Source organism: Phyllostomus hastatus, unplaced genomic scaffold (assembly GCF_019186645.2).
Source record: "Phyllostomus hastatus isolate PE091 unplaced genomic scaffold, TTU_PhHast_1.1 phas_contig_16, whole genome shotgun sequence".
NCBI classification, from domain to species: Eukaryota; Metazoa; Chordata; class Mammalia; order Chiroptera; family Phyllostomidae; genus Phyllostomus; species Phyllostomus hastatus.
The window spans coordinates 13,102,077-13,118,650 of NW_025333643.1; the positions used below are offsets into that span (position 1 = coordinate 13,102,077).

The 16,574-nt window shown below is 36.1% G+C and overlaps 1 protein-coding gene across 4 annotated transcripts in view; it reads right to left on the bottom strand.

The window, feature by feature from the left end:
* The window catches only part of ERC2 (ELKS/RAB6-interacting/CAST family member 2), a 943,617-nt gene that overhangs the window by 607,032 nt on the left and 320,011 nt on the right, over window positions 1–16,574 (bottom strand). For all 4 annotated transcript variants that reach the window (XR_006784938.1, XR_006784937.1, XR_006784936.1 and 1 more), the window contains one exon: window positions 15,961–16,128. Coding sequence is in view for 1 of the 4 variants with exons in the window: in XM_045832534.1 (XP_045688490.1) it covers window positions 15,961–16,128 (168 nt within the window). In the remaining 3 variants the exon portion in view is untranslated. The remainder of the gene's footprint in view (window positions 1–15,960; window positions 16,129–16,574) is intronic.

Consider the following 16,574-nt stretch of genomic DNA (forward strand, 5'->3'; position numbering starts at 1 on the left):
TCAAAATTGGTGAATTTTTGTGCAGTGCAGCCATTTTAATATTGAAGAGGGAAGAAGGTAGTCAACATTATGTTTTATTATTTCGAGAAAGGTAAAGATGCAACTGAAATGCAAAAAAAAAAAGGTTTGTGCAGTGTATAGAGAAGGTACTGTGACTGATCAAATGTATCAAAATGTTTGTGAAATTTCTTGATACTTTTGACATTTTTGCCAAACAATTCTTTGCAGTGGGGCTGTCTTACACACTGGAAGATGTTTAGAAGTACCCCTGGTCTCTACCCACTAGAAGCCAATAGTGGGAGACAGCCAATATGCTCAAAATATCCAAATCAATAAAGTTATTGGTGAAAATGAAAAGTGTGTAATTTATTTTATGGAAAAAATAAATGGATTCTTTGGCCAATCCAATATATTCACTTTTCAATAGTAGTCAATGTTACATCTTCCTAGGTTCTGAAACATTCCAAAAAGTTGTAAAGATTCTTTGATATAAACCCACACCTACAATAGCTAAAGAGAGTAAGTTGACCAAGACAAGACATTGCAGAACTAGGTAAAAACATAAGATAAGATGGCTCGATCCTCAAGAAATATAAGTCAAGTTAGAGAATACTTCTGAAAACTCAATATTAAGAACTATGCTGAGAGAGAGAGCAGAAAAAATGATAGAGGCCATGTCATCCAGGAATCAGGAGCACACATAGATGTCTACCACGACTAAACAAGTGTGCATATATGAACAAAATATAGATCCAAAGGAAAGAAAGAATTGGAAATAAGCTGCCAAAAACTTATCTGTACAAGTTCTACAGCTGAACAAAAGTATTTTCAAGTCACCCATGTCTTAATTCTCTCTCAATCTCACAGACATTAATGAGTAACCCTTTCTTTTTTATGTCTGCAAATACACTCTACAGTACATTAAGATACCTTGATAATAATCTTAGTTCTATTATATTTCATATAACATGTGGCATTACTTTGAAATTCACTTTCTAGAGAAATACTAGAGAAAACTGGCTTACTTCTTCTAGACTAGAATTTAAATGAACTTAATTTACAAGACACACACTGGCACATTCTAACAAATCCATATTGAATATGCTTCACTTTTTATAGTATTTAAGAGGCTTCAAAAAGTTAGCGTGGAGGAAGAATAAAATTAACAAGATTTTACTACCTGTATTTCATCTTTTAGATACTTTCTTTTTCTAAATTATGTAAGATAAATATTTAGAATTCCTTGAGTCAAACTTATGTTTTATTAATCAGAAAACATCCAGACTGCAAGATTAATAGAAGAATCCAAGCAGGCAAAATAGTTTTCTAAACTTCTAGACTGAGAGTAAAATAGAAATTAGATACTCCGATGACTGACACCAACCACTGTGGGTAAAAGAATGATGTCAAGCAAAAATCATGTGGTCAGTGTCTGCCTGGCAGTTTCCAGGGATGTTATCGAGGATCGACCTTGCCTAAATGGTGTGAATCATCAGCAGGTCCCTGACATCAGCCAGCTGCAAAGTTTTACAGTGACTGGCTAGATTGAAAAAAGATTTCTAAAAGCTCCAACATAAGATTCAGCTTCCCTATCAGATTTCCCAATGCTTTCTTCTTGTTTATATCCAAATTACTCCCTCATAAAAATGAAGACTTTGAAAAACTACAAAAAGTTAAAACAGTACTTTTTTTTCTGAAAAGTGTACTTCAGCTGATTCAATAAAAGGTCTGAAATTATCTTCAGGGTTACCATCAAAATTAGAGTCATGGAGCAGCAATAGCATTTGTAAAAATGAGGACGTGAATTCCAAAGGTAGGTGGGAGAGATCTTGTGGCATATCGGTGTCACTGGTAAAAAAATCCCAAGAGCCCATGCAAGCCACTGAGTCATTCATTTTTACTTTGTTTTTAATAATGTCTTGTGTAAGTATCAAACACATGTAAAAGTACAGAAAATAATATAATGAATTTCTATGTACCCATTCCCCTTCTTCAACAAGTATCCACTCATGGCTGGCTACTCTTGTCTCTCTATAACCCCAATCACTCCCCTTCTCCCGCCCCCCAGGTATTTTAAATCAAATCCCAGATACCATATCATTTCATCTGTAAATATTTTAGTATGTATCTTTAAAAGATAAGTACTCTATATTAAAGGGAAAAAATCATCACACCTTAGAAAAATTTACCAATGATTTCTCACTATCATCATTTCAACTGTCAGATTTCCCCAGATGCCTCACAATTTTACCATTTTGCTTATTTGAATCAGGATCCAAATAAGGTTCATGCACTATGATTGGTTAATATGTCTCATAAGCTTTTTAATCTTCAGTTTTCCCCTCTACCTCTGTGTCTCTCTTTTTCCTTGATGACTTTTGTTGTTTAAAAAGGAAAAAAACAAAAAACACAGTCATCTGTACTCTAGAGTTTCCCATAGTGGGGAGCTTGCTCACTGCATCATTTGGAGTTGTTTGCCAGTTTTCCCTGTCTTCTATATTTCTAGTAAGATTCTGGTTTGAATTTCTGGCAAGACTGCTTCATTGATAATAGAGCGTACTTCCATCAGGAGGCACATAATATTTGATGTGACAGCCACTAAAGCTCAATCCCCAGATCTACTAAATCATCAGAAGTTACAAAATGATAAGAGTCTAGTATTCTTTCTTCATTTGTTAGCTGAAATAATTCTATAAAAAGAATCTTCTCTTTGTCAACCCTTTGACTATCCTGAGATACAATTTATACAAGAGTGTTACAATGATTACTCATTTCTTTCCCTTATTTACAAGTTTCAAAAATAATGCATTGATTCTCTAGGATCTACAAAAGGTTTTGGGGTTACTTTAGTTATAACTCCCAATTCATGGATTTAAGCATATTTTATGTGTCATTGATACTCAGATTCTGTATCCAGTAGGCACATTTTTTATTTGCTCCTGAGTCCTTTTGACATGTGTTATCAATCTTTAGCTTCCCTGCAATCTGGTATGACAAGATGCTCTAGACTACTTACATATACCTGTTTTTAAATATGAAAGACATCCTAGAACTACAGTATTTTTTCTTAATTTCAGTCTAGCATCTGTATTTCCTTTCTCCCAAGCTCTTAAAATCCAGGCTCTTACTGATACCAACAGAAACACTCATTTGTTTTACCCCACTCTCCACACACACTTTTCTATTATGTCTTAGAATAATATTACTTACACTATAACCAATAATATAAGTACTGAAAAAAATTAAGATTCTTTGTAGATTTTTTTTGTCTTGGATTATATCCCACTAGAAATATATGCTCAGAGTACTATGGTTCAAAGTCACTTGGAATGGAACCTCCCTGGGTGCGTATACCGCCACTCAGATACACAGGCAGGTTAATCCCTAACATTTTAGGGATTGCCTTTTTGGGTTTAATTTTACTTTATAATTATGTAAACTATTTAAATGGCTCCAAAGTCAAATCTGCAAAACAAAATATTCAAAGAAGTCTAGGTTCTCTCCCTGTTGACTCATTCTATTGCAAAACAAGTAACATATTATTTTAATATTATAGTTTATCCACAAATTTTTAAAAATATATAAACAGAGATATATATTCATGTATATATGCAAATCTCTTAAGCAGCATACCCTATATACTTTCACTACCTTCTCTTCTTTTTCCACTTAACAATATATCCTAGAAGTCACTCCATATCAGTATATAGAGAACTTCTTCATCTTTCACATAGCTATATATTAATCCACTTTTTGGACCACAGCAATTTATTCAAACAATCCTCTCCTGGTAAACACCTTGGTTGTTTCCAGTCTTTTAGTATTACAGATAGCATTGCAATAAACAGTCTTGAATATTCTGTATTTTTGCCAGTGTATCTTTGGGATCTATTCCTCGAGTTGGGATTGCTGAGTCAAAGGTAAACATGTTACCTGCTAAATGTTGCCTAATTCCCCTCTGAACGGTGCTATACCATTTGCATTCCTACCAGCAATGTCACTAAACAGCTAGTTTTCCCTACAGCCCTACCAATAAATAGAGTAGAGTTCAAATTTTTGGATTTTTGCCAGTCTAATGAGTGAAAATTATTTTTCAGTATAGTTTTAATATGTATTTCTCTTATCATATGTTAGGTTGAGCATCATAAATTAAGCACCTTTACATATATTTTTCTGTATACTATCTACATATCAGGCCCACTCTTCTATAGGGTCATTGGTTCTTTGGTTAAAAACTACATATTGGGGATAAGAACTCTTTAATTGCAATATATCTTGCAAGCATATCACCCAAGTTATTTGTCTTTTACTCTGCCTATAATGTTTGCCATGCAAACATTCTTTATTTTATGGCATCAAATTTATCAGTCTTATACATATTGCTGCCAGATGTTGATTCATAGTTAGAAAGTTTTCCCTGTGCCTAAGTTATAAAGGAGTTAATCCATGTTTTCTCCTAATACTCATATTAAAGCATCACCTAAGACTGGATGTTTCCATTGCTACCATGATGCGATATCTCATCTAATTCTCTCACTACACCTCCAATGATACAGGAGAGCAGCAACAGATCCGATAAATATTTTTGGAGTTCCTATATTGTGCTAGGCACTGCTCTCAGAGGTCACACATCCCAGTGAAAAAGCCATTTTTTAAGAACCTTATATTGTGATAGTTTTCCTTCTATATAAATATTAGGTTAGTAAAGGGTTAAAATACTTAAGTGCAGCACAGTAATAAAAACCCCAGTGAGGCCACAATGTCCCTAAGAAATGAGATTATATTTTTGTGTCCCATAATATCAGAGACTTTATCCAAGAAAGTTATCCTTGAAAATTTAAGGATTTGTAAATGAAAAGAGCTGTAAGCATTAAAATAAGCTGTTCTTTTGGTCGGGTACTTTCATGCACTTACTCGGAGTCTGTTATATATGCAAGGCCTTCATGGGGCTTCTCTGTCAAGCAACCGACAGGCCACCTTACTGAATCTTTCATGAATCAATCCTAGTGGATACTCAGAGACAAAAAGAACTATAAACAATTCTTAAACTTTTTTCAATAAAATCATGGATGATAATGTTGGCAACATTTATTTCTTGTTTACTTCTATATTCCTGCCACCTAGAACCTTGCCTAACAAACAGTATATATTTTGTAAATAATCTACTGGAGATCCAACAAATTTTACCAAAATTATGCTGTGTACCTAATTTCCGTATCTTAGTTCTCTGCTCTTTCTGTCTTACATACACCTACACACACAGGAAAGTGCAAATATGATTATACTTTTCCAAATTAAATCTTTAAAAGTCATGTGCATCTTTCTGCAAATGTACTTTTTGACTTTGGATGAGACTGAGGTTGAAGAGTTGACAAAATCTGACATCTAGATCTCTGGCAGTCCAAGCAGTTGCCCCAGTCGAGCATTTCCCTCTCCCTGTACTGCTCCCAGAAGGGCAGCCACAGGTGGTGCACCATGGAGACTGCTGGCCCCTCTGATACCACCTTTGCTGGCCCTCGGCTAAGAAGTCATGCTCAGTAAATGAGCAGTTGGATTTTCCTTTTTCCTTCACATTTGGCCAGATCTTAATGATACAACTTAACAATCTGTCCAGTTTCAAATTAACAACTGACAGTATTTCAGAGGCCAAACGTCATTTTATTATAAAGATTTAAGAAATCACCTACATTTGACAAAAATAATAAAATAAAAAATAAATAACGCAAGAAAATAAATTTCACACACTTTATTCAAGATAGAAATACCTGCAATAAAAACAAACTTGTAGGGTTAAAATTATCTTCATCCACACAACTTATTACCTCAAGTTATATTCTCTGTCTTTTTGTAATAAAACAAGAGGGGGGAATATATGTCTGTATGGAATAAATATCTGTATTTAATTTTAAAAAGAATCAAGTTCAATGAAAATGGGTAAAAGATTCTTGCAGAAGCCCTACAATTTAACTTCACTCTGTAGATTTTGGTTTGTTATGTAAATATACACATAAAGAAACCCAACCACAGCAAATGTTAGCCTTTTTCCAGAGGAATGGAGGCAAGTGTTACAAATGTGGGTCCCATGTCAGGAGGACATAATCACAATATAAACTGGTTATTTCCAAATGGTGCCCCCCAGAAGGAAACAAAATGAATGGAAGTACTTAGTAAATTCTGTTTTCCATATAATTCATACTCCCCAAAAAAAGAAGGAATGTTAGCTCAGAGGTCAGCGAGAGTTTTGTTGGATTTTCCTCCTTCTAAATTCTGTCATCTCCTTTTTAAAGTGGAAATTCAGTTTCCCACAGATATGTCAGAAATATGTTCTTTTTTTTTCTGCAAACCATTCACCAGTAAGTAACATGAACCAGTGGACATGTACTTTCTCATGGATGATTTGCTAATTGGACACCGTCACTTCCAGTTGCAGCTTAATATATTATAGACAATGACTTTTTCAAATGGAAGTAAAACCAAATAAAAATACTAATGATGTATTTATTTTCCATCAAAAGAGATAAAGGGCTCTGAATCCATCTCCATATGCCAAAACAATGGATGCAGATCATGATGGGATTTAATGTAGAAATGAAAATGATTCAGCTATCTTAATTACATGTTTAGCCACCCAGGTCAAATAACATCCCAAGGAATACAAAAAGAAAGACCAAATTCTTTTGTTTCACTAGAAAAATAAGTTGCTCAAAATAAGTTGACAATAGGCTAAGCATTGGAAAGTTTTTTATTAAAAACGGATTTTTGTTGGAACACTTATAATGAGATTTGAGCTATAGTAACAATATAAAATTGAAAGCAGAATTACATACAAAACGAGTACTGTAAAACATCATTATTTTAGTACAATGGAAAATAAGGTGTTTGTGGTTTTACTCTATAAATTCTGTGTTGTCTGCTCATATGTATTCCTTCTTGGCTGTCTTCTGAACAGCCATTCTGATTTACCAGTCCTTCTGCACCAGCACCCATTTGTGGTGGGGGAGGGGGGCAGGGTACCCACACAATCGTCATCTCCTAGGCTCAACTTTTCCCTTCGTTTTATTGACTTTTCAGGACTAATTCTTGTCCATGCATCACACTGGCATTCAGTTACAGAGCAGACAAAGAATTTTCCTAATCCACTTAGTATGCTGACAGAGCCAGGTTCACAATTTATAGAATTTCCTTTTAGACATCTACCTATTTCACACTTCATTAACATTCAAACTGAACACCTGTGTTTGTGAAGTCAAAAGCAATTTTATACTAACAAGGTGTTAAATATGGCATTCTCTGGAAGCCTGAACAACAATAACAACAACAAAAGTACTAGACTCTTGGCCTAGGGAACAAAATAATGTCTAGCTATCTGCATCATCCTTTAATAGACAAGAAATTGCCTTGGAACTGCATCCAACAAGCGTAACACATTTCAATTTATACACCAGAAGTCTTTCATGTTTTATTCAAGAAAGTAAGTCTATGAGGCTGCCTTGCAAAGTTTACCTAGATACCTAAAATCTGCAAAACAGCTAAAAATTTCAGGAAGTAAAATGTGGCCCCTTTAAACAATGTCTTCTCTAGCTAGATACAAGGACACTTTCAGTATTCTGGGGCCCACAACACCTGACCCTGGCTCATTTTTATGTGACCCCAAAGTTTTCACATCATTAATAAAGAGAGAATCAAAACAAAGCCCACAGACATCAGGGGTGGGGGAGTGTGTAGTTTGGCACTGCCATCACACATACCCTCAAAATGAAAAGGGAAAAAATAGAATGTACGTAGCAGAGCTGGTGACCCCTGTAATGACTGTGGTTCCCAACACTTTTTTTCTACTGGTAATAAACCATTTTGCAGACCTCCCAATTGTGGCCACCATGATAGTTACAACTTGTGGGTTTATGTCTTTTTCTTGCAGTTAAGAGTGTTATCAATAAAAATTTCAAATGATGCCTTTCCTGGTCAAATAAAAACATTTTAAAACGTGAAGCCAACGATGGGATTAGAACAAAAAAATACAAGTGACACTATGATGTTGTTTTGTGTATTTTTTCACCACATCCCTTAATTTATTAATTTTTAGGACATTCCTTGCAAGTCTTGAAAGCACCAGGGTAATTTGACAATATTAAAAATTGGTTCTGTCGTATGCTACTAACTTTTTAAAAAAGCACCTCACTTTTAAATGTAGTGATTATGAAGAGCATTAAACAAAAATCTATCTCAGAAAGGACATTTAACATATTATTCTTTGAAGGCTAAACTGAAGTGATTAAAAAGGACTTCACTGCTTGCTGGTCAACCAATGCAGGAGGTAAAAAGGAAAACTGAAATTACTGATTAAAAGTAAGGCAGCTCTCCATGTAAATTCCACCTTATATATTGTGGCAAATATTATTTCCATCCATTAAAAAACCTCTTTTGCTGAAAACATGTGAGTGCAGAAGAAAGAGATATTCCTTAAGTACCTGGAACAGTTCGCAAAGCCCTGTATGAATGCATCTAGTACCATAGTCCCAAAAGGAAGCAAAGCATTCAGGCTTCTTGTCATGGTGACCTTTATACCCAAGAGTCTAACCTCACCATAAAGTGAGGTGGAGGGCTCATCTCAGTATGAATAAACCAGGAAACAAGGGCTCATAAAATTTATTTTCTCCAAGTAACAACAACATTTCCATTGTCAAAAGCTTGGTTTTTACAATGCAGCTTGAAAACTGACAGCTCAAGTCTGCTTTCTGGTTGCATTATCAGATACCAAAAATTGCTGCCATGGGCTCAGATAACACTGTCTCTGCTGCCAGTACCTTCTACAATCTCTCTGAAGAAATGATCATCACCACTTCTGTTAAAAATGTGCTTAATTCTGTACATTACAAATGTATAATATGTGAATCATAGATGATTTAAAGATCACTTGAGCCCTGGTTGGTGTGGCTCAGTGGACTGAGTGCCAGCCTCAAACCAAAGGGTCACTGGTTCAATCCCCAGTCAGGGCACATGCCTGGGTTGTAGGCCAGGTCCCCAGTTGGAGATCTGTGAGAGACAACCACACATTCATGTTTTTCTCTTTCTTTTTCCCTCCCTTCTCCTCTCTCTAAAAATAAAATAAATAAAATCTTTAAAAAAATTAAAAAAAAATAAAAATAAAAATAAAGATCACCTGAGTCTTCAACACAAAGAGAAAACATAGTAAGATACTATTTTCCATTCTTTTACTTATTTTTTCACAAAGTATGCATGCATGTGTGAATATGCATAATATATATATGCATAATATAAAGCATCTTTAAGGAAATAAAAACTAAATATTATATAATGAATTCTTGACTTCATGAAAAATGTCACCCTCTCTAGAGTTTGGGCACTATCCTTAAATATTATAGCCACAGTGTTAATATTATTATAGCCATATGATACTATGAGGATTTAAGTCCCAGAGTTATTCATTCTTACCCCTTTTTATAGCCAGTACAGGGCTGCGCCTACTAAGCCTTCTTGCAATCCCAAAGAACTCACCTATTTAGACATAATTATAAACCTTACAACAAACTTTGCCATGAAGATTAAATGTGATAAAGTATGTCGGTTCCTTGACACAAAGGAAACCCTCAATTCTCTGGGACTCATGGAAGGCCCTAGATTTAGAGTTAAGAGTTCAGGATTTGGGAACCCAGATCCTGTCACTCATCATTGTGTGAGCTTGAGCAAGTTACACATCCTCTTAGAATCTCTATTTTCTCATCTAAAAAAATGGGTCAACAATACCAACTTCACAAGTTATAAATCAGGTTTAAAATAAAGCATTGCATGTCAAACACTTAGCCACAGTTCCTGGAATTCAGTATGGCAGCTACAAGACACTTGGTAGACATTTGTGCGATACAGTTAAATTAAAAAAGTCTAAGACAAATAGCTCCTGAGATTATGGGTCCCACCTTATCCATCACCATGATCAATAAAATATTATCAAATGATACCTCACTCATTTCAACAAGACAAGGGAAGGGTCTTTCTGAAGTACAGCCTACTGAAGTATTTCTAAGCAGGTGAAGTAACTCCTGAAATAATCAAACCAGCAGAGCATCTGTAACCCCATAAATAGCCTTCCTTTTCTCAAAGAGACTCAGGTTGCTTGAGTGCAGACTCAAAAATAATCAGCTTTGAGAGGGGGAAAAGGTACAGAGAATAAGTAGCATAGATGGTAGGTAGAAAATAGACAGGGGGAAGGCAAGAATAGTATGGGAAATGTAGAAGCTAAAGAACTTATGACACATGGACATGAACTAAAGGGGTGAATGTGGGTGGGAGAGGGTGTGCAGGGTGGAAGGGAGTGAAGGGGGGAAAATGGGACAACTGTAATAGCATAATCAATAAAATATATTTAAAAAATAAAATGCAAATCAATACATTAAAAAAAATTATCGGCTTTAATCAAAACATAAAAACAGTGTCAGAGTAGCCCTGGCTGGCGTAGCTCAGTGGATTGAGCGTGGGCTGTGAATCAAAGCATCTCAGGTTCGATTCCCAGCCAGGGCACATGCCTGGGTTGCAGGCCACAGCCCCCAGCAACTGCACATTGATGTTTCTTTCTCTCTCTCTTTCTCCCTCCCTTCCCTCTCTAAAATAAATAAATAAATAAAATCTTTTTAAAAAAGAAAAAAAGTATTTTGAAATCAGACATGCATTTTAAAAAAAAGTGTCAGAGTAATCACCTTAGCAACATTAGCCTTCCATTAAAAGAAATATAAATGGATATTTCATATAACTTACATACTTTAGTTTTCAAAAAAGCTAAACATTTATTTCTTTTTATTTTCTCTCCTGCTTTTACTTACCTACTTTTAAACAACAGAAGGAAGATGGCATATAATTAAAATTTTGTGTGACATTATTAATAACCAGAAATTGCTGAGCATTGATGGTACTATAAATCAGTTCTGTATCCTATGAATATTGTCTGGATGAGGGCAAGAACCATATCTGGCACACAGCAGTTATTCAGAAACTGTGTGTTGAACGCAAAAATGTATGAAATCTATGGGGCAGGAATCTTGAATGGGAAATTCTTGGAAATGCTTTGGGGCATCTATAAACTGCCTGAAATTATATACATTATTGCATGTGAACTTGAGTGTGTATGTGCTGAGGTGAATTCTTCTAGGGACTAAGACTATAAATTACATGATATTCTCTTTTCTATGGATTTCATTTAAAAAACAAAACCAAAAATGTTAGGGACCCTGGCTAGGAGCTGCTGCTAACCTAATCTGCATGCACTGCCCCTTGCCTTCATAAACACAAAACCCCTACATTCTGACCTAATTAACAGGTGCTCAAGTGTTTACCCTTAAACAAGTAGAACTCTTCCCTGACCTTTTTAGAACAGCAATGAGTATAAGAGCTGTCATGTAACACTTCCAGAAACCATGCAAAAGAGTTGTCACATCTGGCCATTTAAAAATCATGCTGGGCTGGGGCAACATGTACTTGTCAGAAAACAAAAAGGAATCTCTTAATTTTGGATGGAACAAAAGAGATGGTACTTTTATAGTATCTTCATAAAAAATAATGACTCTATTGAAATATAAAAGCCTGAACTTGGTAAATGCAGACACCAAAAACTCAGAGACCCACAAAAGTAGAACAAACAGAATGGAAATAAGAAGTACGATGGAGTACTCCTCAAACAAACAGCCCTGATGTACAATAAAAATAATAATAATAGCAAGATGATAATCAACACAATTTATAGCTGAAACCATTTACTAGAGTTACAGCACTTTTCACACAGATGTGCCAGGCTGGTGCAAAGACTGCCATTTTATAGATAAGACATGGAGCTCAGAGAAGTTCAAGTCTGTCTCCCATCACAGTTATTCAGTGGGGAGGCTGAAGTATGTCCACACACCTCTTACTTCTTCTTTTTAAAAAGATTTTTACTTATTTAATTTTAGAGAATGTGGAAGTGAGGAAGAAAGAGAGGGAGAGAAACATTGTTCAGTTGCTTTTTGCATGTCCCCAACCTGGGACCTGGCCCGCAACCCAGACATGTGCCCTGACTGGGAATTGAACCAGCAACCTTTTGGTCCATAGAATGGTGCTCATCCACTGATCCACACCAGTCAGGGCAACAAACACCTCGCACTTCTCAATGCTGTGTTCTTCATACATTTTACTTCAGACCATGGAATAATATCTAGGCTTCTCTTTTTAATTTCTGGATATGTTGGTAATTATTTGTTGGAATCCAGAAAAAACAAAGTGCTAGAGAAAGCTAATTTATTATCTATACTGCCACGTAATTAATGTGTTGGTGGATGGGAGTAAGTTGGTACATAAAAACATCAAGGGAGGTAGCAAAATAAGAAACTTGGCTTTGGGGTCCTTTGAAGCTATTTTAAAAAGTAAAATGTTATGTTAGGAGCTATGTGGTGTATTCCCTCTGTGTGTGTAACTATTATTCCGTTGATTTATTGCACACATGTCAAAGAGCGTCTGGGCATTTATTCAAGTTAAAACAAACCAACCCAAGGGCCAAGCCACATAGCTGCAAACTTGGACAACTTGCCCCCACCCCTTGCCCCACTATTAATCCTGCTACCTCCCAAATGCAAACTCTCTGGTAGCAAGAGTCTTCTTCCTTGCAGAGATGAACTTTAAAGCCAGTGACATCTGTCATTTTCTAAAAGAATAGCTAAAACCAGTTGATAGCACAGATTGTCCAAAGAAACCAGAAAATGTCTTCCAATTTTAGAGAGAACCCTCTTCTGTTTTGGCAAAAGCTTTTAAGGAATGACTCAGGAATAAAGTTGGAAGGAGTAATCACATGTAACCTCCTCCAAGGATGAGTGCCATATCTTTCACATGAACTTAAACTCAGGTCTCTTGTTGTACGGCAAAACGGTACAGAACATATCTCATCTACTGAATACTTGCCCACTAAGGTAGGGATACTCTTTAGAAGTGGGAAAGGCACTTTAATATATTTTACCCTTTTGCCAAAAATCCTTTGCCTATGATCCAACAATTAGATCAAATTTTAACAGAGATGGGCATCATTGGGTGACTGTCTCCATTTTCATTGACATAGATCTTAAAAGAAGAAAAAAGGCAAAAGAAAATTCCTCAGATGTTTCCAGCTGATAAAATCATTAATCACACACTCCCAACCTCAAAGCAGAAGACTAGAAAATCATCTCACTCTCTCTGCATATGGAGGGTAATTTTTTTTCTACATCAAAGCACTGTCTTTTTACTGGGTCATTTTGCATTGAATGTGGGATGGAAGCTATCCACATAATGTCACCACTGTCTTTTTCATGAAATATACATAGGTCTAATTTTGACTACATTAATTCAAGAGAGGTAAAACACAGAGGAAAGAATAAGAAAAGAAAAATAGGCTGGGAACATAGCCCTTATCAGTACAAGGTAGTAAGAGAAAGGAAGTAAGCCTTTCTGCGCTGACTTTTCTCATTCCTTCCTACCGAGATGCCTGACTGCCTATTGGAGCAATACCTCAACAGACTGCCTTGCTACTCAAGTTTCCTCCTACCCAATACACTGCAACATGATTATACTAACTTGATTAGCAATGCTGGTATTATTGCCAACTTAAGACAGCTGTGGTACAATCAGTTGCTTTGTGAAGAAAATAACCCAGTTGCTGTGTGAAGAAAAACTTGTGCTCGAGAATGAGGATCAGCAAACTATCTGTCCCTGTTCAGAGTAAGACTACTGCAGAGAAGTCAGGCCAGGTATTCCAATTCCTATTCAGCCCTCTTCCCACAAAATCACAATGCTGTGAGTTTGCAAACTTTTTCTGGAAAGGGCCAAAGAGTAAATATTTTCAACTTTGTGGGTCATATAATCTCTGTTGCTACTAAAATCTGTGGCTATAGCTAAAGACAACATATAGATGAAGGATAGTGGCTGCATTCTAATAAAACTTTACTTACAGCCCTGGCCAGTGTGGCTCAAATGGTTAGAGCATCATCCAGTAACCAAAATGTTACGGTTTCACTTCCTGGTCAGGGCACATACCTATGTTGCTGGTTCAGTCCCTGGTTCAGGTGCATATGATCCCCAGCCCAGGCATGTACTGGAAGCAACCAATCGATGCTTCTCTCTCACATCAGTGCTTCTGTCTCTCCTTTCCTCTCTCTCCAAAAGCAATGAAAAAATGTTCTCACGTAAGGAAAGGAAAAAAAACCTTTACTTACAAAACCAAGCAGATGGCAGGATTTGTTCAACAAGCTATAGTTTTCAAACCCTATTCCAGACAAGTGCTAGAGGGTGAAATGTTCTATAGCTGTGCTATCCAATACAGCAGTCATTAGCCACATTTCACCATTAAATACTTGAAATGTGGCTAGTGTGACTAAGGAACTACATTTTAAATTTTACTGACTTTTATTATTTTTTCTTCTTTAGTTAAATTTACTGTGGTGATGTTGATTAGTAAGATCACATAGGTTTCAAGTGTACATTTCTGTGACACCTAATTTGTATTATAGCATTGTGTGTCCACCACCCACAGTCAAATGATTTTCTGTCAGCATATATTTGACCCCTTTTACCTAGGAACTACATTTTAAATTTTACCAAATTTTAGTAATTTAAATTTGAATAAACATGTGGCTAGTGGCTGCTGTATTAGATAGCATAGTGGTAGATACTATTCGCTGCTCCTCTTCAAAGGAGATACAAATCACCTTCCAATTTATGGAATAGTTTAAATTTTTGCCTTAAAAAAGAAAATATCCATGCTTCCAATTCAGAGTGGGACTACATACAACTGGAAATTATACTTCTTAAATGTGGAGTATATACATCATTGAAGCTAAAATGATCGTTCTGGTTTTAATCAATCAAATAACTATTAGCCAATGTCAAGTGCATAGGAGCTAAGTCGGGTGTATGCCCAGACTTATCCAATCTGGAACCTATTTCCTTTCGCCTGTGAACACTGTGCTGCATCTCCACTGAGGGCACAGACCTGCTGAATGGCCCCATTAACTCCTAAGGAAAATCCAAATCTTCCCACAGACCCAAATATATATATATATATATTGAAAGACATGGCTCAAAGCACACAAGAAGAAACATGCACTTTAATTAGATCACCTTGTCCTAAAGTGATCCACATAATGCACTGCCACTCTGCAAAAATCAGAGATATGCACATTCTTTGTTACTGCCCACATAAAATAATTTATTTTCTGTCACTGCTTTATTTACACAACAACTTGCTTGTGTTTTGCATTTCTTAGCAGCCCCAAAGATATAATCCATTGAAGAGAGGAAGGGAATAGGATAGTAACATATATTTACCTTTTCACCAAGTGTGAATAAGGAATAACAAACCAATATTTTCTTTAAGAAACACACCAACTTTCTTCAATGAGTAAGTGAATTTTGAAAATTGAGGATACTCCTTAGGAAGTAAGACCCTTTGGCACCACAGGTGCCAGGAAAGGGACCGATATAGATACATGACAAAGAAAGGTAAATGACATTCTGATTTTTAAAATGATTTTTGATAAAATAAAACCATTCTAGATTCAATCATTTATACACAATTCCCAAACCCAAAAAGCTCTGAAAAATGAAAAAAAAAATTTCCAAGCATGAAGCAAACTCCTTTAGTGGCACAATCTGACACTAACTGAGAGGCTATTTATATAGCCTTTATTTATCCTACATTGGGGTGAGAAACTTTTTTTCTGCATAAATATCCACGTGTTTGTAGAGCACTTCCAGCAACCCCACCGGGAGTGTTATGTAGTCTATGATACATGCAATGGGTCTTACCTTTCCCAAATCCCCCAAATATCTGATATACAAAATACCTCTGGCTCCAAGGGTTTGGATAAGGAATCTTGTGAAGAAAGTTGTTCAGGTAAGACATTTTCTATCAACTCAATGTCTGCTGTCTGGAATCCTTAGACAGCACCTTACCTCAGTTTGAAGAATGGCAGCCCTCTGTTCTTTGGCAGTAAGCGACTCTTTAAGCACTTCAATGTGTTGCTTGCAATCTGAATTTTGATTGCTAAGGGTTTCAAGCTTTGTTTGTAAGGCAAGAAGTTCTGACTCCTTCTTTGAAAGTTCCTGCTTCAGCTGATCAATCTGTAAAACAACAAAATTGCAAGACATTAGAAGTCACAACTACTACTCTATATGTGGGAACTACTCATTTATCTCATATTTCTTTCTTTTGTGTGTGTGTCCTTTAAAGTGACTTATTTATTTATTATTTTTATTTTCAATGGCCAATGATCAGTATCCCCACAAGGCAGGCTATAAGTTTGCTTAAAAGATGGCCCTGGGAGCCACACAGTCTGTGGGGTCTGGAGAGTCTCTGTACATGTGGGTAAGAATAGAGTAGGTAAGGTCAGCAGACTGCCTTCCACCTTCCACCCCTCTGAGAACCAAGGTTCACAGAGGAATGAAGGCTTCCTGGCCAAACCTACTATTCATCCATGAAACCACAAAGTCATTCACCAAGATCCTCATGGAGCTAATAAAGGCACTTAATCCAACACATAAGCCGGATCTTCTCTACTACTCCACAG